The sequence below is a fragment of the Dermacentor variabilis genome, chromosome 8, assembly GCF_050947875.1.
Source record: "Dermacentor variabilis isolate Ectoservices chromosome 8, ASM5094787v1, whole genome shotgun sequence".
Taxonomy (NCBI): Eukaryota; Metazoa; Arthropoda; class Arachnida; order Ixodida; family Ixodidae; genus Dermacentor; species Dermacentor variabilis.
In genome coordinates, this window is record NC_134575.1 from 137,807,013 (window position 1) to 137,827,351 (window position 20,339).

Sequence of the window (20,339 nt, forward strand, 5' to 3'; positions counted from 1 at the left end):
TTTTGCCCTAGTGCACAAAGCCTGCCGTTTCCGTTCATCGGCATGGTCACAGCTTCTAGCCTTTATGATCGTGGCGCTTGTGGTTTTCAGAATCGTCGATATAATCAACTACGCGTGTGTTGCAAAATTTGCAGCTTCGTCCCAAGCGACACAGCTTTGCACTTCGTCAGCACACAGACTTCTGCTTCCGCAGCGTATTTTCACGCTTGCTAAGGAAGAGAGGGAGATTGTAGAAAGGAAGCGCACAAGCAATTCACTTCTCAATTGTTGTTTTTTTTTTCCCTCTGGACGCTCGCCGGCGACACGGATGGATGGATGGATGGACAGATGGTGTGAGCGTCCCCTTTGGAACGTGGCGGTGGGTTGTGCCACCAAGCTCTTGCTATTATACTGCCTAATGTCCTACCCATGTAAAAAAAGAAACACACGATGAATTCCCACAACCATCTTTTCTGACCCCCTATTGTGAACTTTGTTTCTGTACGACTCCGTTTTTTGTCGTTTCCCTACTTTTTCTTCCACCAATCTTCTCATTGCCTTTTACTAATCTCTATTGCAGACAGGTTTACTTTCCCCTTGCTCTCGCTGAACCCAAGGGCTTCAAGGTGCCTAATCGACCATTGGGCAGATATTTTCACATTCTAATAAAACATGCTCCACAGTTTCCCTAACTTTACCGCAGCAAGCACATGCTTCGTCTTCCTTCTCATATATCGCTTTATAGGTGCGTCTTCTAAGGCACCCCGATCTCGCTTCGAAAAGTAATGAGCTCCCTTTTGAGTTATCATAAAGTGTTTCTTTCCTGATTTCGTTTTTTCCTCTTAAGTAGTTCGTCATGGAAGGTTTTTTTTTTTCCACTGTCGCCACGCACGAGATTATTTCAGCTTCTCTGACTTTTCACTTGACGTTCTTTGTTGCTGTGTTGCTCACCCTACAGGTCGCATACCTGCTGGTACACTTCCTAGGTTATTTCCTCCACTGTGACTCAATGTTGTTTCTGTACCAATACCTCAACACTCTACCAGCCCATTTACTATTTTCCATATTCCTCAGTTGTTGAGCTTCCCTCACTTCAAAACCTGTCCAGCCCATATCATCCTGCATAGCTTCATTTGTAGTCTTCTCATGAGCGCACAATGCGAGGCGTCTCACTGACCTTCGGTTCCCATCGAGTCCTGATTGTACCGCCGATTTCCAGAAGTAAGTCCTGGAACCATTACACGTTTCCACATACCCCGGAGCACCACGTATCTATTGTACCCCCATAGTGATCTGCGCTTCATTATGGCTGAATTTCTCTTCCCCTTTACTGTTATTGTATTATCCTGTGTTTCTACATATCTATTGCCTTCATTTATCCATATACCAATGTATTTGTATTCTTTTACCCGAGGTATTTCCTGGCCCTGTATTGCCACTGTCTGTTCACTGTTGTCATTGAATACCATAACACCTGATTTTCTAACACTAAATTTCAAACCTAAATTCTTGCCTTCGTGTCCACAGATATTAGCAAGACGTTGCAAATCACTATGCTTGTTAGCTAGCAACACAATGTCGTCCACATCAAATAAACCTGTAAGCTGCTGCTCTACTACTGTACCCACCTGTTTCTCTAAGAGATTAAACCCGATATTACTTCCTTCTAGTGCCCTCTCCATCCTGTACACCATAAACATGTACACCATAAACATGTACACCATAAACAGCAGGGGGCATAAAGGGCACCCCTGCCTCTGTCCCTTGTTGATATGAACTTTCTCCTCATTCCTCATCCCTTCCCATTCAACGTAAACAGTATTTTCTACGTAAATCTCTCTCAAAAGCTTTAGACAATCATCGCCTAAGCCTTTCCCTTCCAGAATATCCCACAAAATATTGCAGTCTACGTTGTCATACGCTCCTTTAATGTCTAAAAAGGCCACATATAATGGTCTACTTTCTACTCTTGATGTTTCAGTACACTGAGTAAGAACAAATAAGTTATCATGCAAACGCCTACCTATTCTGAAGCCATTCTGAAGTTCTCCCAAAATGTCATTATTCTCTGCCCATACTTGCACCTTTAATTTGATTTCCTGCATTGCTAACCTATATATTACCGATGTAATGGTCAGAAGTCTATACAAGTGAATTCTATCTTTCTCCCCCTTACCTTTAAAAATTAAATTAATTCTACTTTATTGCCAATTGTCTGGTATTCTATCTTTTAAAGTTTTTTCCACTGCTTTCACCAGAGCCAGAGCTTCCTTACTTTTTGGTCCTAGTTCATTAATCAGCTTAACAGGAACCTTGTCTAGCCCTGTGGCTGTGCGCTTAGGAATTTTTTTCTTCTGCTTTTTTTTAGTTGAAATTTGTTAGCAACAGCTCTTTTTTTCATGTGGTTCTCTTGTATGCTCTTTTTTTCTTCAAGTACAACCTTATCATCATCAGTCATAATCATAATAATCATCATCGTCATAATCATCATCATCAGCCTGTTTTATGTACACTGCAGGGCGAAGGCCTCTCCCTGCGATCTAATCACCCCTCTCCTGCGCCCACTGATTCCAACTAGCGCCCGCAAATTTCCTCATTTCATCACTCCACCTAGTCTTCTGTCGTCCTCAATTGCATTTGCCTTCTCTTGGTACCCATTCTGTAACCCTAATGGTCCAACGGTTATATAACCTGCGCATTGCGTGACCTGCCCAGCTCCATTTTTTTCCCCTTGATGTCAATTAGAATATTGTCTATACTCGTTTGCTCTCTGATCCAAACCGCTCTCTTTCTGTCTCTTAATGTTATGTCTAGCATTATTCATTCCATCACTCTTTGCGCGGTGCTTAAGTTGTTCTCAAGCTTCTTTGTCAGTCTCCAAGTCTCTGCCCCATATGTCAGCACTGGTAAAATACACTGATTGTACACCTTCCTTTTCAATGATAATGGTAAGCTTTCAGTCAGGAGCTGGCAATGTCTGCCGTATGCGATCTAACCCATTTTTATTCTTCCGTGAATTTCCTTCTCATGATCAGGGTTCCCTGTGATTAATTGACCTAGGTAAACATACTCCTTCACAGACTCTAGAGGCCGACTGATGATCCTGAACTCTCGTTCCTTTGCCCGGCTATTTATCATTATCTTTGTCTTCTGCATATTAATCTTCAATCCCACTCTTACACTCTCTCTGTTAAGGCCCTCAATCATTTGTTGTAACTCGTCTGAATTGTTGATGAATAGAACAATGTCATCGGAAAAACAAAAGGTTGCCGAGATATTCGCCGTCGATCTTTACTCCTAAGCCTTCCCAGTTTAATAGCTTGAATACTTCTTCAAAACACGCAGTGAATAGCATCTGAGAGATTGTGTCTCCCTGTCTGACCCCTTCCTTTGTAGGTATCTTCCTGCTTTTCATGTGTAGAATTAAGATAGCTGTAGAACCTCTGTAGATATTTTCCAAGGTATTTATATGAGTGTTCTGTACTCCTTGATTACGTAATACCTGTATGACTGTTGGTATCCCTATTGAATCAAACACCTTTTCGTAATCTATCAAAGCCATATAGAGAGGCTTATTGTACTCTGCAGATTTCTCGATAACCTGATTAATGACATGGATGGGATCCATTGTAGAGTATCCTTTCCTGAAGCCAGCCTGTTCCCTTGGTTGACTAAAGTCCAGTGCTGCCCTTATTCTATTGGAGATTATTTTGGTAAATATTTTATATAATATGTACTGGGAGTAAGCTAATGGGCCCATAATTTTTCAATTGTTTAACGTTTCCCTTTTTGTGGATTAGTATAATGTTTGCATTTTTCCAGTTTTCTGGGACCCTTGCAGTCGATAGACACTTTGTATAAAGAGCCGCCAGTTTTCCAAGCATTATGTCTCCTCCATCTTTGATTAAATAAACTGTTATTCCATCTTCTCCTGCCGCTCTTCCTCATTTCATGTCTTGGAGGGCCCTTCTGACTTCATCGCTAGTTATAGGAAGAGTTTCTGTATCCTGTTCATTACTGTTTCTAATTGAGGTATCCTGACTCCTCTGGGTACTATACAGGCCAGTATAGAATTCTTCCGCTGCTTTTACTATATCTTCGAGATTGCTGATGATATTACCCTCCTTATCTTTTAGTGCATACATCTTGATTTGTCCTATGCCAAGTTTCTTTCTCACTGATTTCAGGCTGCGTCCATTTTTTACGGCTTCTTCAGTCTTTCTCATGTTATAGCTGTGAATATCACTTGTTTTCGCTTTGTTGATCAGTTTTGACAGTTCTGAGAATTCTATATTATCTCTTGAGTTGGACACTTTCATTTTTTGTCATTTCTTTATTAGGTCCTTTGTTACTTGGGAGAGCTTGCCTAGTGGTTGCCTTGGCACCTTGCCTCCCACTTCAATTGCTGCCTCTGAAGCCAACTTAGTTACAGTTTCATTCATTAGCTCTATCTCATCATCATCTCTGTGTTCTAAGGCTGCATATTTATTTGCAAGTACCAGCCTGAATTTGTCTTCTTTTACCGTTACTTCCTCTACGTTGACCTGTTTCTTCTTGACAAATATAGCTCTTCCTCTCTTCAAATTGAGGTGCATCCTAGCACTGAGTAACCTATGATCACTGCACTTTACCCTACCTATTACTTCTACATACTGCACTATGCTGGGATCAGCAGAAAGTATGAAGTCAATTTCATTTCTTGTTTCATTATTAGGGCTTTTTCAGGTCCACTTCCTGTTGCTACGCTTCCTGAAAAAGGTGTTCATTATTCGAAGCTTGTTCCTTTCTGCGAATTCTATCAGCATCTTTCCTCTAGCATTCCTAAAATCGACCCTGTAGTTGCTAATTTTTTGTTCACCAGCCTGCCTTTTCCCCACTTTTGCACTGAAGTTGCCCATTACTACAGTATACTGAGCTTGCTCTTTTCTCATCACTAATTCAACATCTTCATAAAACTGATCTACTTCCTCATCATCGTAACTGGATGTTGGAGTGTAGGCTTGTACTACCTTTAATCTATACCTCTTATTAAGTTTGACTACGACAACAACTACCCTCTCATTAATGCTGTAGAATTCGTCAATGTTGCCCACTATAACCTTATGAATTAGGAATCCTACCCCGTATTGCTTCTTATCTAGGAGACCACTATAGCAGAGGACATGTCCATTATTCAGCAATGTATAAGCCACACCAGTTCTTCTAATCTGATAAACAATGTCTGATAATTCCTCGAAGAGTCCTGCTAAGCTACCTTGACTCGAGAGGGTTCCAGTATTAAACGTTGCAAGGGTCAGCTTCCATTGGTGGCCTGTCCGGACCCAGAGATTCTTAGCACCCTCTGCTGCGTTACAGGTCTGACTGCCGCTTTGGTCAGGTGCTCTGCAGCTGCTGGGGACTGAGGGCCATTGGGTAATTGAGTGAGCCATGTGGGAGGGGGTGGCTGAATACTGCACCAGAGAGGAGTGAAGGAGTGTCTGGTGAAGGAGTGTCTGGTGAAGGAGTGTCTTGTTGAAGCTTGTGGGCCTTCCTAATTTGGCTGTACCTGAATTAGTATAGCCTCACTCGCTCTCGGCATCTTTCGCCGGTGACAGGCATCACCCCAAGCATGCAGATCTTGCGCTGTTATATATATTTGCTGATCAGCTAAGGATATGCTATCTTTTTTTCCAAGTGTGACGTTCGCTAAAGAAATAGCTAATTGAGAAAAATAATTAATTGCAGAAAACGAGCTTGCATGGTAACGTAGCGTGAGTCGATGCACGAAACCAGCGATACTACCACGATGCCAATATAATACGGATATAGTAAGCTAGTATATCCTTATTTTTATATACCTCATTTCTTTATAACCTTGTCATTGCCTTGGAAAGATTCGGCTGTTATTTTTCATCAGTAATTTAATGCCACTTCCCCTTCCAGTTTGTTTCCATCTTCGTCTAGGATGTTTTGTTGTATTGTTGTTGACTTCCTGCCTAATAATTTTATGTGGTTCCAAAATATTCTAGGTGCAGCCTTCTTTTGCTCATGTATTTCTGACAACCATCGTTCACTTTCACCTTTTATCTTTGCTTGCACCAGTATTTGAACAACAGACTTTTTCTCCCGGTATATTTCCCATTTATTGGCCACTTCATCCTGCGGCAACTGTGCCTTCTTTGCCTGCCTGTGCTCTAGAGATGATTTCTGTCATTCTGCAATCGCTTCTCGTATCTCCCTGTTCCACCAGCTTTTCGGTTTCTTTTTTCCTTTCCAACGAACGTGTTGTTCCTCTTTCCGTATCTGTCGTTATTACGCTTAGAAGCTCACTTTACCACTCTTTACTTGGCCATTTGCAAAGTTCTTGCTCGGCTCTTGTGACTATATTTGCTATTTGTTCAGCGTTCAAATTTGGACTGGCCATTTTGCTCTCCTTGCTCTCTTTCCCAACTACATATCCCATTTTCAAAATGATCTGTTTATGGTCACTCCCTATGCTGTATACAATTCCTCGTCAATGACTATTTCTCTCAACTTATCATGAAATACTTCAGTCATCAGACAGTAATCAATGGTCGATTGCCAATTTCCCACTTCCTACGTGATCTGCCCTTCACACTTAGGCCCTGTATTCACGCTAACGAGGTTATGTTGCTCACAAAGGTCTAGCACTGCGTTCCCGTTGTTGTCGGTATAGTCATCTAAATCCTGTATGTCGGCATTCATATCACCTTATAGGATAATTTCAGCATCATTCCCGAAACTCTTAATATCAGCACTAATGCATCCACTAACTCTTTATTCTCCGCTGTGCAATTATTTCCAGTCCACAGATAAGTAACGCTTAGCCAAGTTTTTTCCCCACTCATTGTACCTGGTAACCAAAGATGCTCTTGACATTTTGAATTTACTCTTTCCCATTTGGCTCCATGATGGATGAGTATTTCGACTCCTCCTCCCTTTCTTTCCAACTTAGTTCTGTTGCACCCTTCCCAAACATAATTCTCAATCACTGGCGGCTCTTCCGAGTCTCTAAGGTGCGTTTCCGTAACCGCATACACCACTATTTGTTCTCTATTTAACTGCTTTTCAATCTCTGCCCACTTTCCCTTTCTTTGGCCGCCCTGCATGTTTATGTAGCCTATTGCATGGTGAGCTCTCTTTCTTGCTTTCCTCCTTTTTCTGTTACTGGCTGCGATGCTATACTGAGGTTCCCTTAGGGAACCTTCATTACTACCTACTCTGGCCTCCTGAGCACCTGTGGGCCCCCTAAGAAAGCCACAGCGCGACCAGCAAGTCGATAGACCACTTCTTGTGCTAGCATGTAATTGAAGTAGATCCCGTCTCGTTGAAACCCACCACTGCGTTCCATTGTCATGACCATTATCATTCACAATGGTGGCCCTGTTCAGCTTTTCCTTGGCTGCTTGAAGTCTTTTTTCCACTACCTTCCGTGCATTACGCTCCATCTCATTTTTGAGCTCTTCGCCCTGTTTGACAAGCTCATCCTGGAAAGCCTCAATTTTCGTCAGCCTAGCATCGACATCACAGTGTGTGCCTATTGATTTGATTCCCTCTCCATTCTCATCCATCCCCTGGTCTGCCTTGAGGGACCTCCCGCACACTGCACGTTTTCTAACATGTATTGCACGGCTTTTTCTAAGCAAATACTATAATACTATAATAATACAGAGCACGTGCCTTCTAGCAAAAACCAGTACGCACAGTATCTACATCCTTAAAATGCCGCAAATTCTGACCAATGTTTTAAAAGCAATCAATGCCACACAGACTTAAGGTATGCTATGTTTTTGCACATGTTCAACCATGCAGCCACATTCTCACTTTCCTACCAAAGCAATATTCCCGATAGCAAAGCACACGCAGTAAGCACCAGCTGCTTCACGGATGCAAAGCAGCTGGCGCCATTGTGTGGCATGCCGCGCCAACTTGTGATGCTCCAATCGGCACGCTGGCGGAATAGAGTTTCATACAATAATTACTAGAGGGAACTCTGGACTAGTGTCTATGGAAGCTGCACTGAGAACGGTTGTACCAGCATGGGAATTATGGGAAGTACATGGATTTGCCTAAACTTCGTCTTTTTGGCTTCAAACAGCTTTGTGACTTTGTAAACTCGTCATTTTCAACAATGTACTGCATAATAAATAAATAAATCAACATGATTAAAATTGTCCGAGGACAGGATTCGAACAAAGGAACTCTAGCACAGAAGCCTGGCATTGAAACCATTAAGCCACGTATGCATGTATCGTCAAGCGAACGAAACGCCTTTATGAATTTATTGCGGGCATGCCAGTGCCTTGAGACCCTTGGCACGTTTCGATTTGGCCACTTGAACAGCTGAATTGTTGCAATTAATAGCAATTGTGCATGTTCGCGGCATCTTCTGCACTTCGAATAGCATAGATTACCTTGACATTTACGACGCTAAGGCTTATATACCGTAATATACAAAACCACAAGAACGTTTGAATCCGCAAGCACGAAGATCAGGCAAATCTATGTACTTCCCATCATTTCCATGGTGGTACAACGAATGCAGCGCCAGAGTTCCCTCTAGTAAGTATAGTAGGAAACTCTATGGCAGGCAATTATTGTGCATGGAAAATGTCACCCAAAAGGCAGAATTTCGATTGTTATATCCGATACGCGGTGAATAACATATCATTAATATAGTCTTTTTTTTCATAGCCCTAATGCATAAATTGATACTCTGAAGTCAAATCATCACTATAGCCGATATATTGTTATATGTGGTATTGTTATAATTGGACTGCACTGTATATACAGTCGAACCCGCTTATAATGATACCGATTTTAACAATATATCGGTTATAACAATGAAAAGCTGCTGCACTGTCAACTTTTGTATGTTTTCTATGGGGAAATACGCCCGCTTACTACAATGTCCCCACGCTGCATTATCAGTTATAACGATACAATCTGGCTGCTGGATGTCCATGCCGAAAGGTAATGGAATGCGAAATCCTCAAAAAGAAAAAAGTGAAATGAGAGCCGCTGCATGATCGCCCATCACTGCAACTGCCGCCACTCGTTTCTCTCCGTGAGATATACATGCCAGCCTCGCACACATCTCTTCCGTTGTCCTTCCACTCCTCCGAACACGAATGGGCTCCGCCCATAGCTCTGTGCCGCACCACCCTCTGAAACACGAATGCACCACGCCAACTGCACTGACAACACTTCCAGCAGTGCTCCAAGAGCTGTGTTCTGAAACAATCACCTTCCGCGACAGATCTGCCCGCTGATCATTGGCAATGCATGACATCGCTGGTGAAAAGAAAGAGCACTGCTATAGATTTGTAAACTAAGTGCTTATAACCGATGAGGCGATTGTTGCGAACGTGCTTGCATCAGATAGCAACAGTGACAGCCACGACGGCAGCACTGACGCGGGAGGGCAGGCTACCTCAACACTGTCCCCGCGGGAGGTCCTGTATATGATTCAGTCCCTGATGGGCTCGTTTTTACGAGGGACCTTCCGCTTCACTACGTGGAGCACCTGGATGCCTTGGAGAAGGATGTCGGCAAGCTTTGCGTAAAGCAAGCAAGGCTGACGGATATGTGGTTTTCTCGTGCAAGCCAGTGGGAAGTACGTGGCAAGATGCTTATGGCGATCACGTCACAGTGTTTCTTCTGGATTTCTCAAGCTGAGATGCTGCCGCGACAACCTTCCCGCATTCTTTAGAAGGCACCTTTTAGGGCCACCAAAGCAATGGCTCAGCAGAGCTTGTATGTCACTTGCCACACGTGACCCTTCTTTGCAGTTGTTACCGTATATACAGGATTGTAAGTTGACTCGAATATAATTCTACCTTCCCATATTGCATGTGACAGAAAAGAAAAGACGAAAGAAAAAAGAAGGGCATACCCGAGGATGCATTCCGTAACGAAAATTTATTAGTAGCTGGCATGGCCACTGGATTCCTCGTCTTCACTTGTGCCATCATCCCCACTAGTCCTGCCATCGTCATTGCTGCTATGGTCCCACAGCATGTCGTCGTCCAGTGAAATTCTGTATTTGGCAAATGACTACACCATGACATCTTGTGGAACAGCCGCCCACGCCGAAAGCACCCAACCACACGCAGCCGTCAAGGAGGCTCTTTTGACACATCCAGTTGGCGTAAGTTTGCGATCTTCTGTCGCCAGTTACTCGTATTCATGGCGGAGCAGGTCCTTAGAAGGTGAAGCAAAGGGCTTGTTTCATGACTATGTCACACGTCACTGGCAGGGACCGATTACGCATTTCAGCGACGTAAACCACAAGCTTAGCCTCCAGTTCCGGAAAGCATCTCGACTTGGCCTGTGGAAACCTCTTCGCTTGCCGTCACAGGTGAAAATTCTGCTTCGCTGCAGTTGCCACTCTCGCACCACTTGTTCAGGAACATTGAGCTTGCAGCCTGCTGCGCAGTTAGTTGTTTTTTAGGCATAAAGGATGGCAGCCCTCTGAACGCTGCTGTGAACGAGCACTGAACGTTTAGCGGACCTGGAGCACTCATGACGATTGAAGAAGCACGAAAGTAGCCCATGGCTGGCAGTCAAGTCGAACGTGTCAAACTGCTCTTCCATGAATTATCTATATTCCCTGCAAGCGCCACCGTTCTGAGGGTGCCGTCATGAATGGAACAGCGACACTTCGATCAACTATTCACACCCCCCCATGAGTGCTGTGTGTGCTGTAAAATTCACACAAATCTTGAAGAACCCTTCCAAAAAGCGAACAAACGTGCAATATAGCAGAAAGCTACGGGTAGGGCCATAGATCAAACATAAAATTGCTCCATGATTTTACAGGGGACACTTGTTATAGAGATGGGGTGGTAATTAGGTGGGGAATACAGTTGAGCTCACTTATAACGAACCTGAGCGTCATGCGGCGTCTGTTCGTTATATCCCGAAGTTCATAGTAAGTGGACCACAGCTAAAAGAAGTTGCTAGTCAAAACAAAAAATTTATTTCTTTGCACAAAGGTCCATGATGCTTGTCTGCTTCTGCAGTGTAGATTTGATGAGGACAATCTCCAGTTTATTTAAAGCAGAAGACTGTTCTTTGCTGAGGCCCTTGGCATAGAGAAGTTGCCTGAGGCCCTCTATGTAGCCTGCCGTTACAGGTGCGCTCGCGAGTGCTGGCTCCAAAGTTTCATCGTAATCCCGTTCCTACATGTTGCTCTCGGCTCACACTTCACAAACTATGCTCTCATCCGTGCACGGTTCCACAATATCAGCGTCGTCTCCAGCAGAAATAACGTCCTCCCAACCAATGTCGCAGCACCCAAGGTTGCAGTCGACATGCGCTGCCCCAAATTGCCGCCAGACTGATCCTTTTCGGAAGCACCTAGCTCTGCATCAGGTATTACATTGATGAAGCCGGCCTTACAGAAACAGTTCCATATGCACGCAGCCGTCACCTCCACCCAGACCGCCTTCACCATCTCAACGACTGCATACAAACTCAAAGCAGCAAGTTGGCAGCCGGGCAGTCAACAGTTATGAGCAAGCACTCCACAAAGCAGCACCTATACGATGCCTTAAAGGCATGTACAGTAATACTTCGTTAAATCGTACCCGCTTAAACAGTAGTTTCGTTTAAAAAAGTAGTGAAGTCCAATCCCCGACTCAGTGGCCATTGAACCTAATGCATTTTGTACCTGCATAAACCGTACCAGCTTATTGCGTACGTGTCGGTTAACACGCAGTGTTTCCACTTTTCGTTGCGCAATTACGGCGGTGCATTGTCCCCATCAGGCAGCCCGTCAGAACAGCAAGCCTCAGATATTGGAACAACGGCCTCCAAGGGCCCTGTGCGTTTGTGCATAAAGCCACATCAACATCATTTCGGCATCATACAAGCAAGGACTCGCACAATACCAAAGCTCGGATAAAAAATGCCAAATAAAAATGCCAGCATTGAAGAAAAATTGTACATCGTGCTATTGAATGCGGCGCGAAGAAGTCGGCGATGGCACGCGACAGGGATGTTTTGAGGCAACAACAACAACAATGAATACAGTGCATTTGGGATGCGAAGAAGTTGCTCAGCGGCAATGCTGCGACCGTGAAAAGATGTCTTCCACGAGGTTGGACTTTTCACCATCGTTGCCTCTGTTGCCGAAGTGTTGCCAACGACAATGTTAAGGACGACACAAAAAGCGACAGCATGGGCGATTCAGGCCCCACAGTGGCAGAAGCTGCGCGTTACGTCAGCCTCATGAATGCAATCGTCGCGACGAGAACAGCACGCCGCAATGAAAAAGGCCTCCCGCGACTTTTGCAGCACTACTGCACCCGTGCATGGAGAATATGCAATGCCAAAGAGGAATCTGTCATGCGAGTGTTTGCCAAGAAGAGGAGGCTCGCTGAAAAGCTGGCTCGCAGCTTCAGTAAATTTGAGGCCACTGTCGGCACTGCTAGGCCATTGCGGCATCAAACGAAAATAAGACTTTTGTCATGCGAAGTGAATAAATACTACATGTTTTTGCCCTTTCGTAGCACTCTCTCCGAGTTCCATTTTTTACAAGTAAGTGGGTGATATGCTATTTCAGTTAAGCAGTACTACTGTTTAGTACATACTTTTTCCGAGCTCCTGCCAACTACGGTTTAACGAGGTTTCACTGTATTATGCCTAAATCAAGCGGCTGCACTTTACAAGTGGTATTGGGCGGCAGGAAAAGTAGAGTAACCGCCATCGGAGCAGGTCGCGCATGGTGCGCTAAGCAGTTGTGGAGCATGAGCAGCACATGCAGCCCTTGCTTCTGCATGTCGTAGTCAAGCTCGCCATTTCCACTCTGCGAATAAATCACGTGTCATCCACGCCTTAGTACCGTGCCTGTAATACAGAGGCACATAGCCCTGAAGGCAACACGGCTTCTTTGATTTTCTGATTACAAAAAGCACACACCGGTTGACGCCGTCCATATTAGAGCATAGAAATCGTGTACTGTGCACTTTCCTGTGTTTGCCGCCAGTGCATGAGTTGCCTTTCATGGTGAGCGTTTCATCTGATAAAATAACAGTTTTGTCTGCGTTATACACTTCCTGCTCTACACAGCTTGCAGCAATGGCTAGGTTTTTACAAGCGAAGTGGCAGTGTCTTGCCGAAGCTGCCTCACCGACAATCGATGCCGCAATTCCATGCCACACTTTGAACTGATGTAGCCTGCCAATGCCTGGGCAGAAGTCAGGAAAACGTAGCAGGAATGTAAAGTTTTTGGCTTTGCCCAGCATCATTGGTCCGCCTGTTGTGATCCGATGCATCGACAAACCACTTGAGCAGCGCGTCCTCTACGTGTGCATAGGTGGCCTTGTGCAAGCGTTTTCTGTCCATTGAGTCAGCATCAGAGCTGGTGATCATTTCCTTTTCCTTTAGAATTGCCAAGATGGTTGATTTCGACAAGTACTTCTTCACCAACTCAGTTTTTAGCACCTTGGGACAGTCCTATCAAAATTGCTCGCTTCGCTGCCATGTCCAGCGCTTTTCACTTCGTGACCGCTGCAGGCACGGCAGGCTTCCCGTCCGCCATCCTGAATACTGTTTCCGACATTCTGATTGAGAAGCAGAATGGTGTACTTTCATGTTCTTGTGCATGTTTTATGAGAAATTGGCAGGACAAGCCGGTTAATGGCTATATTCATTGATAAAAAAAAAAAAAAACTTGGGTCTTTGTGCCAACAGGTAAACTGTGAAATACGTTCTGGCAATATACACGGAAAAAAAAGACTGGCAATGTTTTGTTGCCTGCAAAACTGGTGTTGTGTACAAAGTTTTCTTCTTTTATAGTCGCTTCTACGCAGGTCGGACAAGTCGTCGTATGGACAGCGCACCATTCCTGATTCCAGACTTAGTATAGGCTTAGTATAGCAGACAAAAAGAATTTAAAAAGCTTAACATTTAACACATCTACTGGACGCACCACCCTGCTTTGCGTCAATGTTTTAAAACAATTAAATTATGGGGGTTTTATGTGCTAAAACCCGAATCTGATTACGAGGGGCACCGTAGCGGAGGACTCCGGAGTTTTGGACCAGCTGGAGTTCTTTAATGTGCACCTAATTCTAAGTACATGGGTGTTTTCACATTTCGCCCCGATCAATATGCGTCCGCCATGGCCGGGATTCAATCCTGCTACTTCACATCATCAATGTTTTTGGCAGGGTTATGAGCATATTTACTATGTGAGTAAATAGGGCTGATGATAGCGCATTACAAATGCATAGCCAGCAAAAAGCAATGCCAGTGATGGCACACTCACTGCTTTAGATCCTCGTTGATGTCAGCCAAGAAGCGAACCAATTCAGGAGGCACCACAATGCCCGTTCTCCTCTCCGAGTGCACCGTCGACTTTTGAGCCAGGTTCATGCGGTTGAAATAGATGTACTTGCTCTGGCCATCCAGCGGGGAGCTGAAACCCAACCAATCAGGATGCGTGCTGTCACGGTGGAAATGCACCACATATCTGAGCAAGCAAGAGCTTCCAACTAGCCTCTTTCGTTGAGCGTTGTTATAATGAACGACGTGAAAATCATCAAATACATTAGCAGAGGAAAAACTCTTTATAAGCTAAAATTCATTTCGAAGCCGAAATGTTACCTGAGACAACCCTTGGTATCTGAGTAGAAACAAATGTTGCCATAATGTAAAATAATGCGGCGAATCTCATGCGCGTTGCTGAACATTTAAGTACCACTTTCTTTCTTCGTGGAACTTTGACGTTTTCAAAATACTACATAACAGATGGCACTACCTGTCCTGACAGCAGCGAAGGGAGACAAAGAAAGATGGCCTCCTCATCGAGGTGCTCAATTCGGTACCCAGGTTAAGAGAGGATGCAAGTCTTAAAAACCGAAAATAACGAAAAAAAAAAAAACTATTTTTGAGAACTACTTGTTTCGGCAACTGTAATGCCTAATCTACACCGTATCGAAAGGATTTGCTCCGAAACGTACCCTAAGTGTCTGAAAAAAATTATTTTGTCAGTGCAGAAGGCAAGAAACGACCCCAAAATCGTGCAGAAACACCGGAGTTCACGGAGCTATTTTTCGTCTTTCCCGCTGCTGAGCGCTGCCACCTTTTTATCGTTCGAAAGCTCAAAGTTCCGCCTTTTAGTTCCCCGCATCCCCGCCGACACTGGCCACATATAAAAAATGCAAACATAAAACAATTAGGGGCCGGTCTGACAAAGCTCGCATGCACGCAGCCCTGCTATTGGCTCAGTGTGCCAATGCGGTGAGAGGCACCTTCTGATTGGCCATTGCTGTGGTAACTAGGCTAGCAGGCAAGCTTGTCTGCTAGGCCTGGCAGTGGGTAATTTCGAAAGCCGCTGATACGCAGTTTCATTGTTCATCGTATTGCGAATGTAAGCAGCAAATCGACCCTCTCTAAAAAAAAAAAAGGTTTGAAACCGAACGCGCGTCCAGGAAAGCGAAGCGCAAGCCGTCCCTGCTTCCTATGGCAAGAAAGAGGAGGCAGTTATCCCAAGGTTCAGACGTGCCGACAAGATTGCGCTGGAGATACGTCACTGCGTCGCGCAATCTCACACCACATCGGCAATAATGCAGCAGCCAAGCTAACCATTTTCCTCAGTCCTCGCGTGTAGGTTTACTTTGGAGACCGCACACGATGTGCCGATACCTATTCCGGTACCTCTCGCACGTACATGGGTTCGCGCTGGTGCATTCCAGATTTTGCGAAAAAATTTTGCATTTTTAATTATATTGTAATTATTATTTCCCAGTTATGAACCTTGAAATTCATAACTTCCAAGTTTTTTTTTCTAGTTTTTTTGTTTTTCTCAAGTACAGTCGAACCAACTTATAACAATATCCAAATGCCACAAAAATTCCATTGTTATAACCGATAATTGATAAAACCGGGTTGCATGAAAAAATCAAAGTAGGGGATGGCAGAGCTGATCTTAGCAAACTATAATGGCGGGGAGGCCACTGCCTCTCCCCACCACCTTCCTCCATCTGGCTGCCGATTGAGCTCACTCGCTTAACTGCTTCCTGATCACGTGTAACAAGCCGCGGCTGTCGGCGTTAAAGAACGGCACTGCTATAACTGCCAAGAGGGGTCACGAGTGGCAAGCGATATGCGAGCACTGCCGAGGAGGCACTTTGGTGGGCCAAAAAGGGGCCTGTTCAAGAATGAGAGGAGGCTGCCGCGGCGGCCTGTCAGCTTGAGAAATCCAGAAGAAATGCTGAGGCGAGATGGCCACTAGCGCCTCGCCACGTACGTCGCACTGCATTGCACGAGAAAACCCTATGTCCGTCAGCCTTGCCAACATCCTTCTCCAAGGTATCCAGGTGCTCCACGTAGTGCAGCGGACGGTTCCTCGCGAAAAGGAAGCCCCAGAGGGGGACTGAAGCATCTGCCGGGCCTACTGTGAGGACAATGTTAAGGCAGCCTGCTCTACCGCATCATTGTTGCCATCGTCGCCGTTGCTATCCGATGCAAGCACCATCGCCTCATCAGTTAGAAGCACTTAGTTTCCAAATCTATAACCGTATGCTTTCTTTTCACCGGCAATGTCGTGCATTGCCGATTATCAGTGGGCGGGTCAGTCATCGTCTGCTTTGGTGGCGAGTCAAAAGAGGCTGAGAAACTACGTGGCCAGGAACGATTTCGACGCAACCAACAAAGACAAACATGGGCGATTACACTGTTTGCAGAACTGCGCTGAATGAGGAGCCAGTGAGCAAGATGCGAGTAGCGCAGTTGGTGCGGTCCATTCGCGTTTCGGAGGGTGGCGTGGTGTAGAGATATGGCCACAGCCCATTAGTGTTCGGAGAGGCGGAAGGGCGACAGGAGAGAGGCGTATGAAGGCTGGAAAATGATCGTGCAGCAGCTCTAATTTCTCGTTTTCTTTTATTCTTTTCAAAGATTTCGCATTTCATTACCTTTTGGCTCGCACACCAGGCAGCCAGACTTCATCGTTATAACTGATAATGTGGCATCGGGGCATTATAGCAAGCGAGTTATTTTACTATGCAAGGCATACAAAAGATGATGGTGCAGCAGCTTCTCATTGTTATAATTGATATATTGTTGAAACCGGTATCGTTATAAGTGGGTTCAACTGTACTTAGTTATATCGAGAATTTCAATATACTGAAGTTTTTTATATTGAGGTTTAACTACATGCCACATGCAGAAGAAAGCTTTAGTACAAAATGTGCAAGGTGTATCTCTGCATTGAATGAAATGGACCAGCAAACTGTTTCAAAAGGTTCCACAAAGGGTAACCCTGTATTCCTAGCATACACGTACGTGTACGTTCATTTTCTTTAAAGGGACCCTGAAATGCTTTTGACGATTTTTCTACAAACGTACTGAGTCGTTAGAGTAGGTCCTTCTGATCATTAATTGACACATCTAAGTGCTCTGCGTAAAGCGTGTAATTTATTATAAGGTTTTCAATATGCACATCGCTGCCGATCGCAGCGCAGTGCTCGGTGGAATTTTAAGCCGCCCCTACCCATATGACCGAAATCACCCATATGACGTCAGTGGGGCGAGCTATCCGATTGGCTGACCAGGGCGCGTGAGCGATAATTTTTCCAACTTTATGGTAAACAAATGATCGTCGTAATAGTTGGAATGTTAGTTAATTTGTTTTTATAAAAAGAAAGTAGCATAAAGAGAATGCACAAGAACAATTTTTCAGTACACTTAAGCACTTCCGGCACACAGCAAGTGTCGTCTGCTTGTGTTACAACGTACTCCATTTTGACGAGAGCTCCGCGGTCAGAGTTGGTCTCAGTCTTTTCGCGAGCACTATGATTAAACTTTGTTGCCTTGTGGACTGCAAACGTAGCGACTGGCAATATGTCAAGCTGCGACATCGTGTCCCTCTGCAAGGCAGCGTACGAGCGAACTGGCTGCTGCGCATCGGACTGCCGCTTTACGATCGGCGCCAGGATTTGCGCGTTTGTGGCCGTCACTTTACACCGGAAGATTACTAACGCAATAGCGTTTCGCGAGTCCCGTATTAGGGCAAACTTAAGCGCAAGGGGGCAGGGTCTGGCCGCTTGACTGTGCCGTAACGGGATGAGCCGAGATGAGCAGAAGGGCAAATATGTATGGTCTGCACGGTGCAGCCACCTGGTGGCAGAGAGCTCAACCATACACAGTAGCAGCAACGAAGCGCATTCTTCTTTGCTGCTGGTGCGTATTTTTCGCAGGAGTGTAATCATCAACACGTTGTTTTTATAAATGTTTAAAATGTTTTACACTTGGTTAGAGCATTATTAACGCTTTGTTTGGCTGGTTAAGCGCTGCGCCAACAAGTGTCTGGACCGTGCAGACCGATCAGGCCGCTCACGTACGTCTACGCCAAAGTTCCTTCATCAGCTTGAGTTTATGCCTCCAGTCATTTGCCGAAATGACCAGCTTGCCTGTGGTTAACGGAATACCAGACACGTTCGGCGCTACGACAGAATGCTCGCAACAACGCACGCAGCTTCGATAGCTCTCGCTTGAGGTCGACAGCCAAGCGGCTAGCGGAGAAGTTTCGCGCGGGCGGGGGCGGGCTCCAAAACAACCGGAAGTGGACGATGTGACGTCGCATCGTGACGCAGTACCAGTGAAGGCGGAGCTTAGCCCCGCTCGCTCGGCGAACGAGTTGAGGAGGAAAAGCGTGGCTGGGGAGGAGGGTAACTTCTAATCGCTTGTAGCTCCATTAATACGTAACGCTTCACTTAAATTGTTGTGCGAATGTTCTACTTAAGCTGTACCCTACGCATCTACAAAATTTGTCCGAACCGTTTCAGGGGCCCTTTAATAGATGAGGTTCAACTAAGAAACCTTATTTCTCTCTGTATCACTTGAAACGCTGCAATTGAAAGTCAACCATTACATATCTGCTTCTTTGAATACGAGCAGCATGGGTTACAAAGGGTTAATTGCTGTAGCTGCCTAGAGAATGATTTCAAACAATGGCTTACAGGCTGGACAGCTTGGTACACTGCTTGCCGATCTCATTGGCGAGTGCCACGAATTCGGTGGAGAGGTAGTTCTCGAGGCTCTTGAGGAATGCCACCGTCAGCTCATGGCTCACTGCAGCAGCACGAGAAGGTAAACACTGAAGAGTGCAATGATGACGGCCAGTAAGCATGATGGCACATGTTGCACATTCAACTTTGAATTAGGTGGGTTCAAACAGTGAGACTTTCAATCTAAACTGAATATGAACATTCAAAAAAAAATAATTTTCGAACATCAGATACTTCTTGTTTTGAAACAAAGTAAAATTTAAATATCTCTGCAGTCCACTTGGTGAAATAAACAGGATGCATCTTTACATGATATGAAACTTGCACGTAATGCCGTTCACTATTGGACATTTCAAACTGGATGAGAAACCATTAGATCCTGTTATATGGTAGACCATGGCAATGATGGTAATGAAAGAAGAGGACGGCACACCACCAGATGCAGTTGCACGTATAGTGTGCTGCGCTCATTGAAGTAGAGAAGTGTGATAGTATAGTAGCACACAATATTTTAGAGGGACGTAAATATGGCGATAGTGGTTAAATAATTGATTGCTTCGTGTTCAACAAGAAAAATACTAATACAAAACTTCCGTTGTTTCGACCTTGATGGGACAATTGAAATTGCTCAAATTATCCCGAGGGTTGAACTAAACAAGATGCAGAAATAACACCAGAACAAACCACCTATTTAGCAGTATATTTGCCCCTGAATCAAACGCACACCAACTTTCTGTGTGCAAAGTAGAAAACTAATGCAGAAATGGCATTAAAGCTCTCAAGCAAAGCACATGGGTGGAAGAAGGCTCTAGTTTTTGGAGCAGGCATGGGAGCAGCAAAAGTGTCATTTTGGAGTAACTTTGGAGCAGTGAAAACCCCGTTTTGAAGCAGGTTTGGAGCAATTTAGGGTCTATTTCTGAGCACTTTTGGAGCCCACTGAAGGCATTAGATGTAACTGAGAGCATTTATTTTAATAGCAACTAATTCAGAAAATGCATGAATATTGACTCTCTATTTCAATGGCCAGAATTATAAAGGAGTGCAATACATAAAAAAATTATTGCTCATGTTCATAAAATAATAATAAACAAATGGCAGCTACTACAAACAGTAGTTGCACTAGATTAGCTATTAATTTCAGTTGAAAACAGAAAGAAAGCACAACATGATGGGGAAGAACTTTAAGTGAACTGAACAAAGCCATTTCACTTTGCTACATCACCTACATAGATTACTATGACAGTGTGTAAGAGCACACATCAGTGCAAAAAAAATCACAGGTGATAATTGGCTTGCAGCAATGTAGTACCAGAAGCAACTAGCTACTACCATACGAAATACAAA

General features: G+C 44.6%; 1 protein-coding gene across 2 annotated transcripts in view; it reads right to left on the minus strand.

Annotated features, from left to right (window-relative positions):
• Ccz1 (vacuolar fusion protein CCZ1) overlaps positions 1-20,339 on the minus strand; it is a 90,895-nt gene that overhangs the window by 17,496 nt on the left and 53,060 nt on the right. For both annotated transcript variants that reach the window (XM_075702917.1, XM_075702918.1), the window contains exons 10-11: positions 18,948-19,059; positions 14,255-14,404 (exon numbers count right to left, since the gene is read on the minus strand). In XM_075702917.1, the coding sequence (XP_075559032.1) occupies positions 14,255-14,404; positions 18,948-19,059 (262 nt within the window). The remainder of the gene's footprint in view (positions 1-14,254; positions 14,405-18,947; positions 19,060-20,339) is intronic.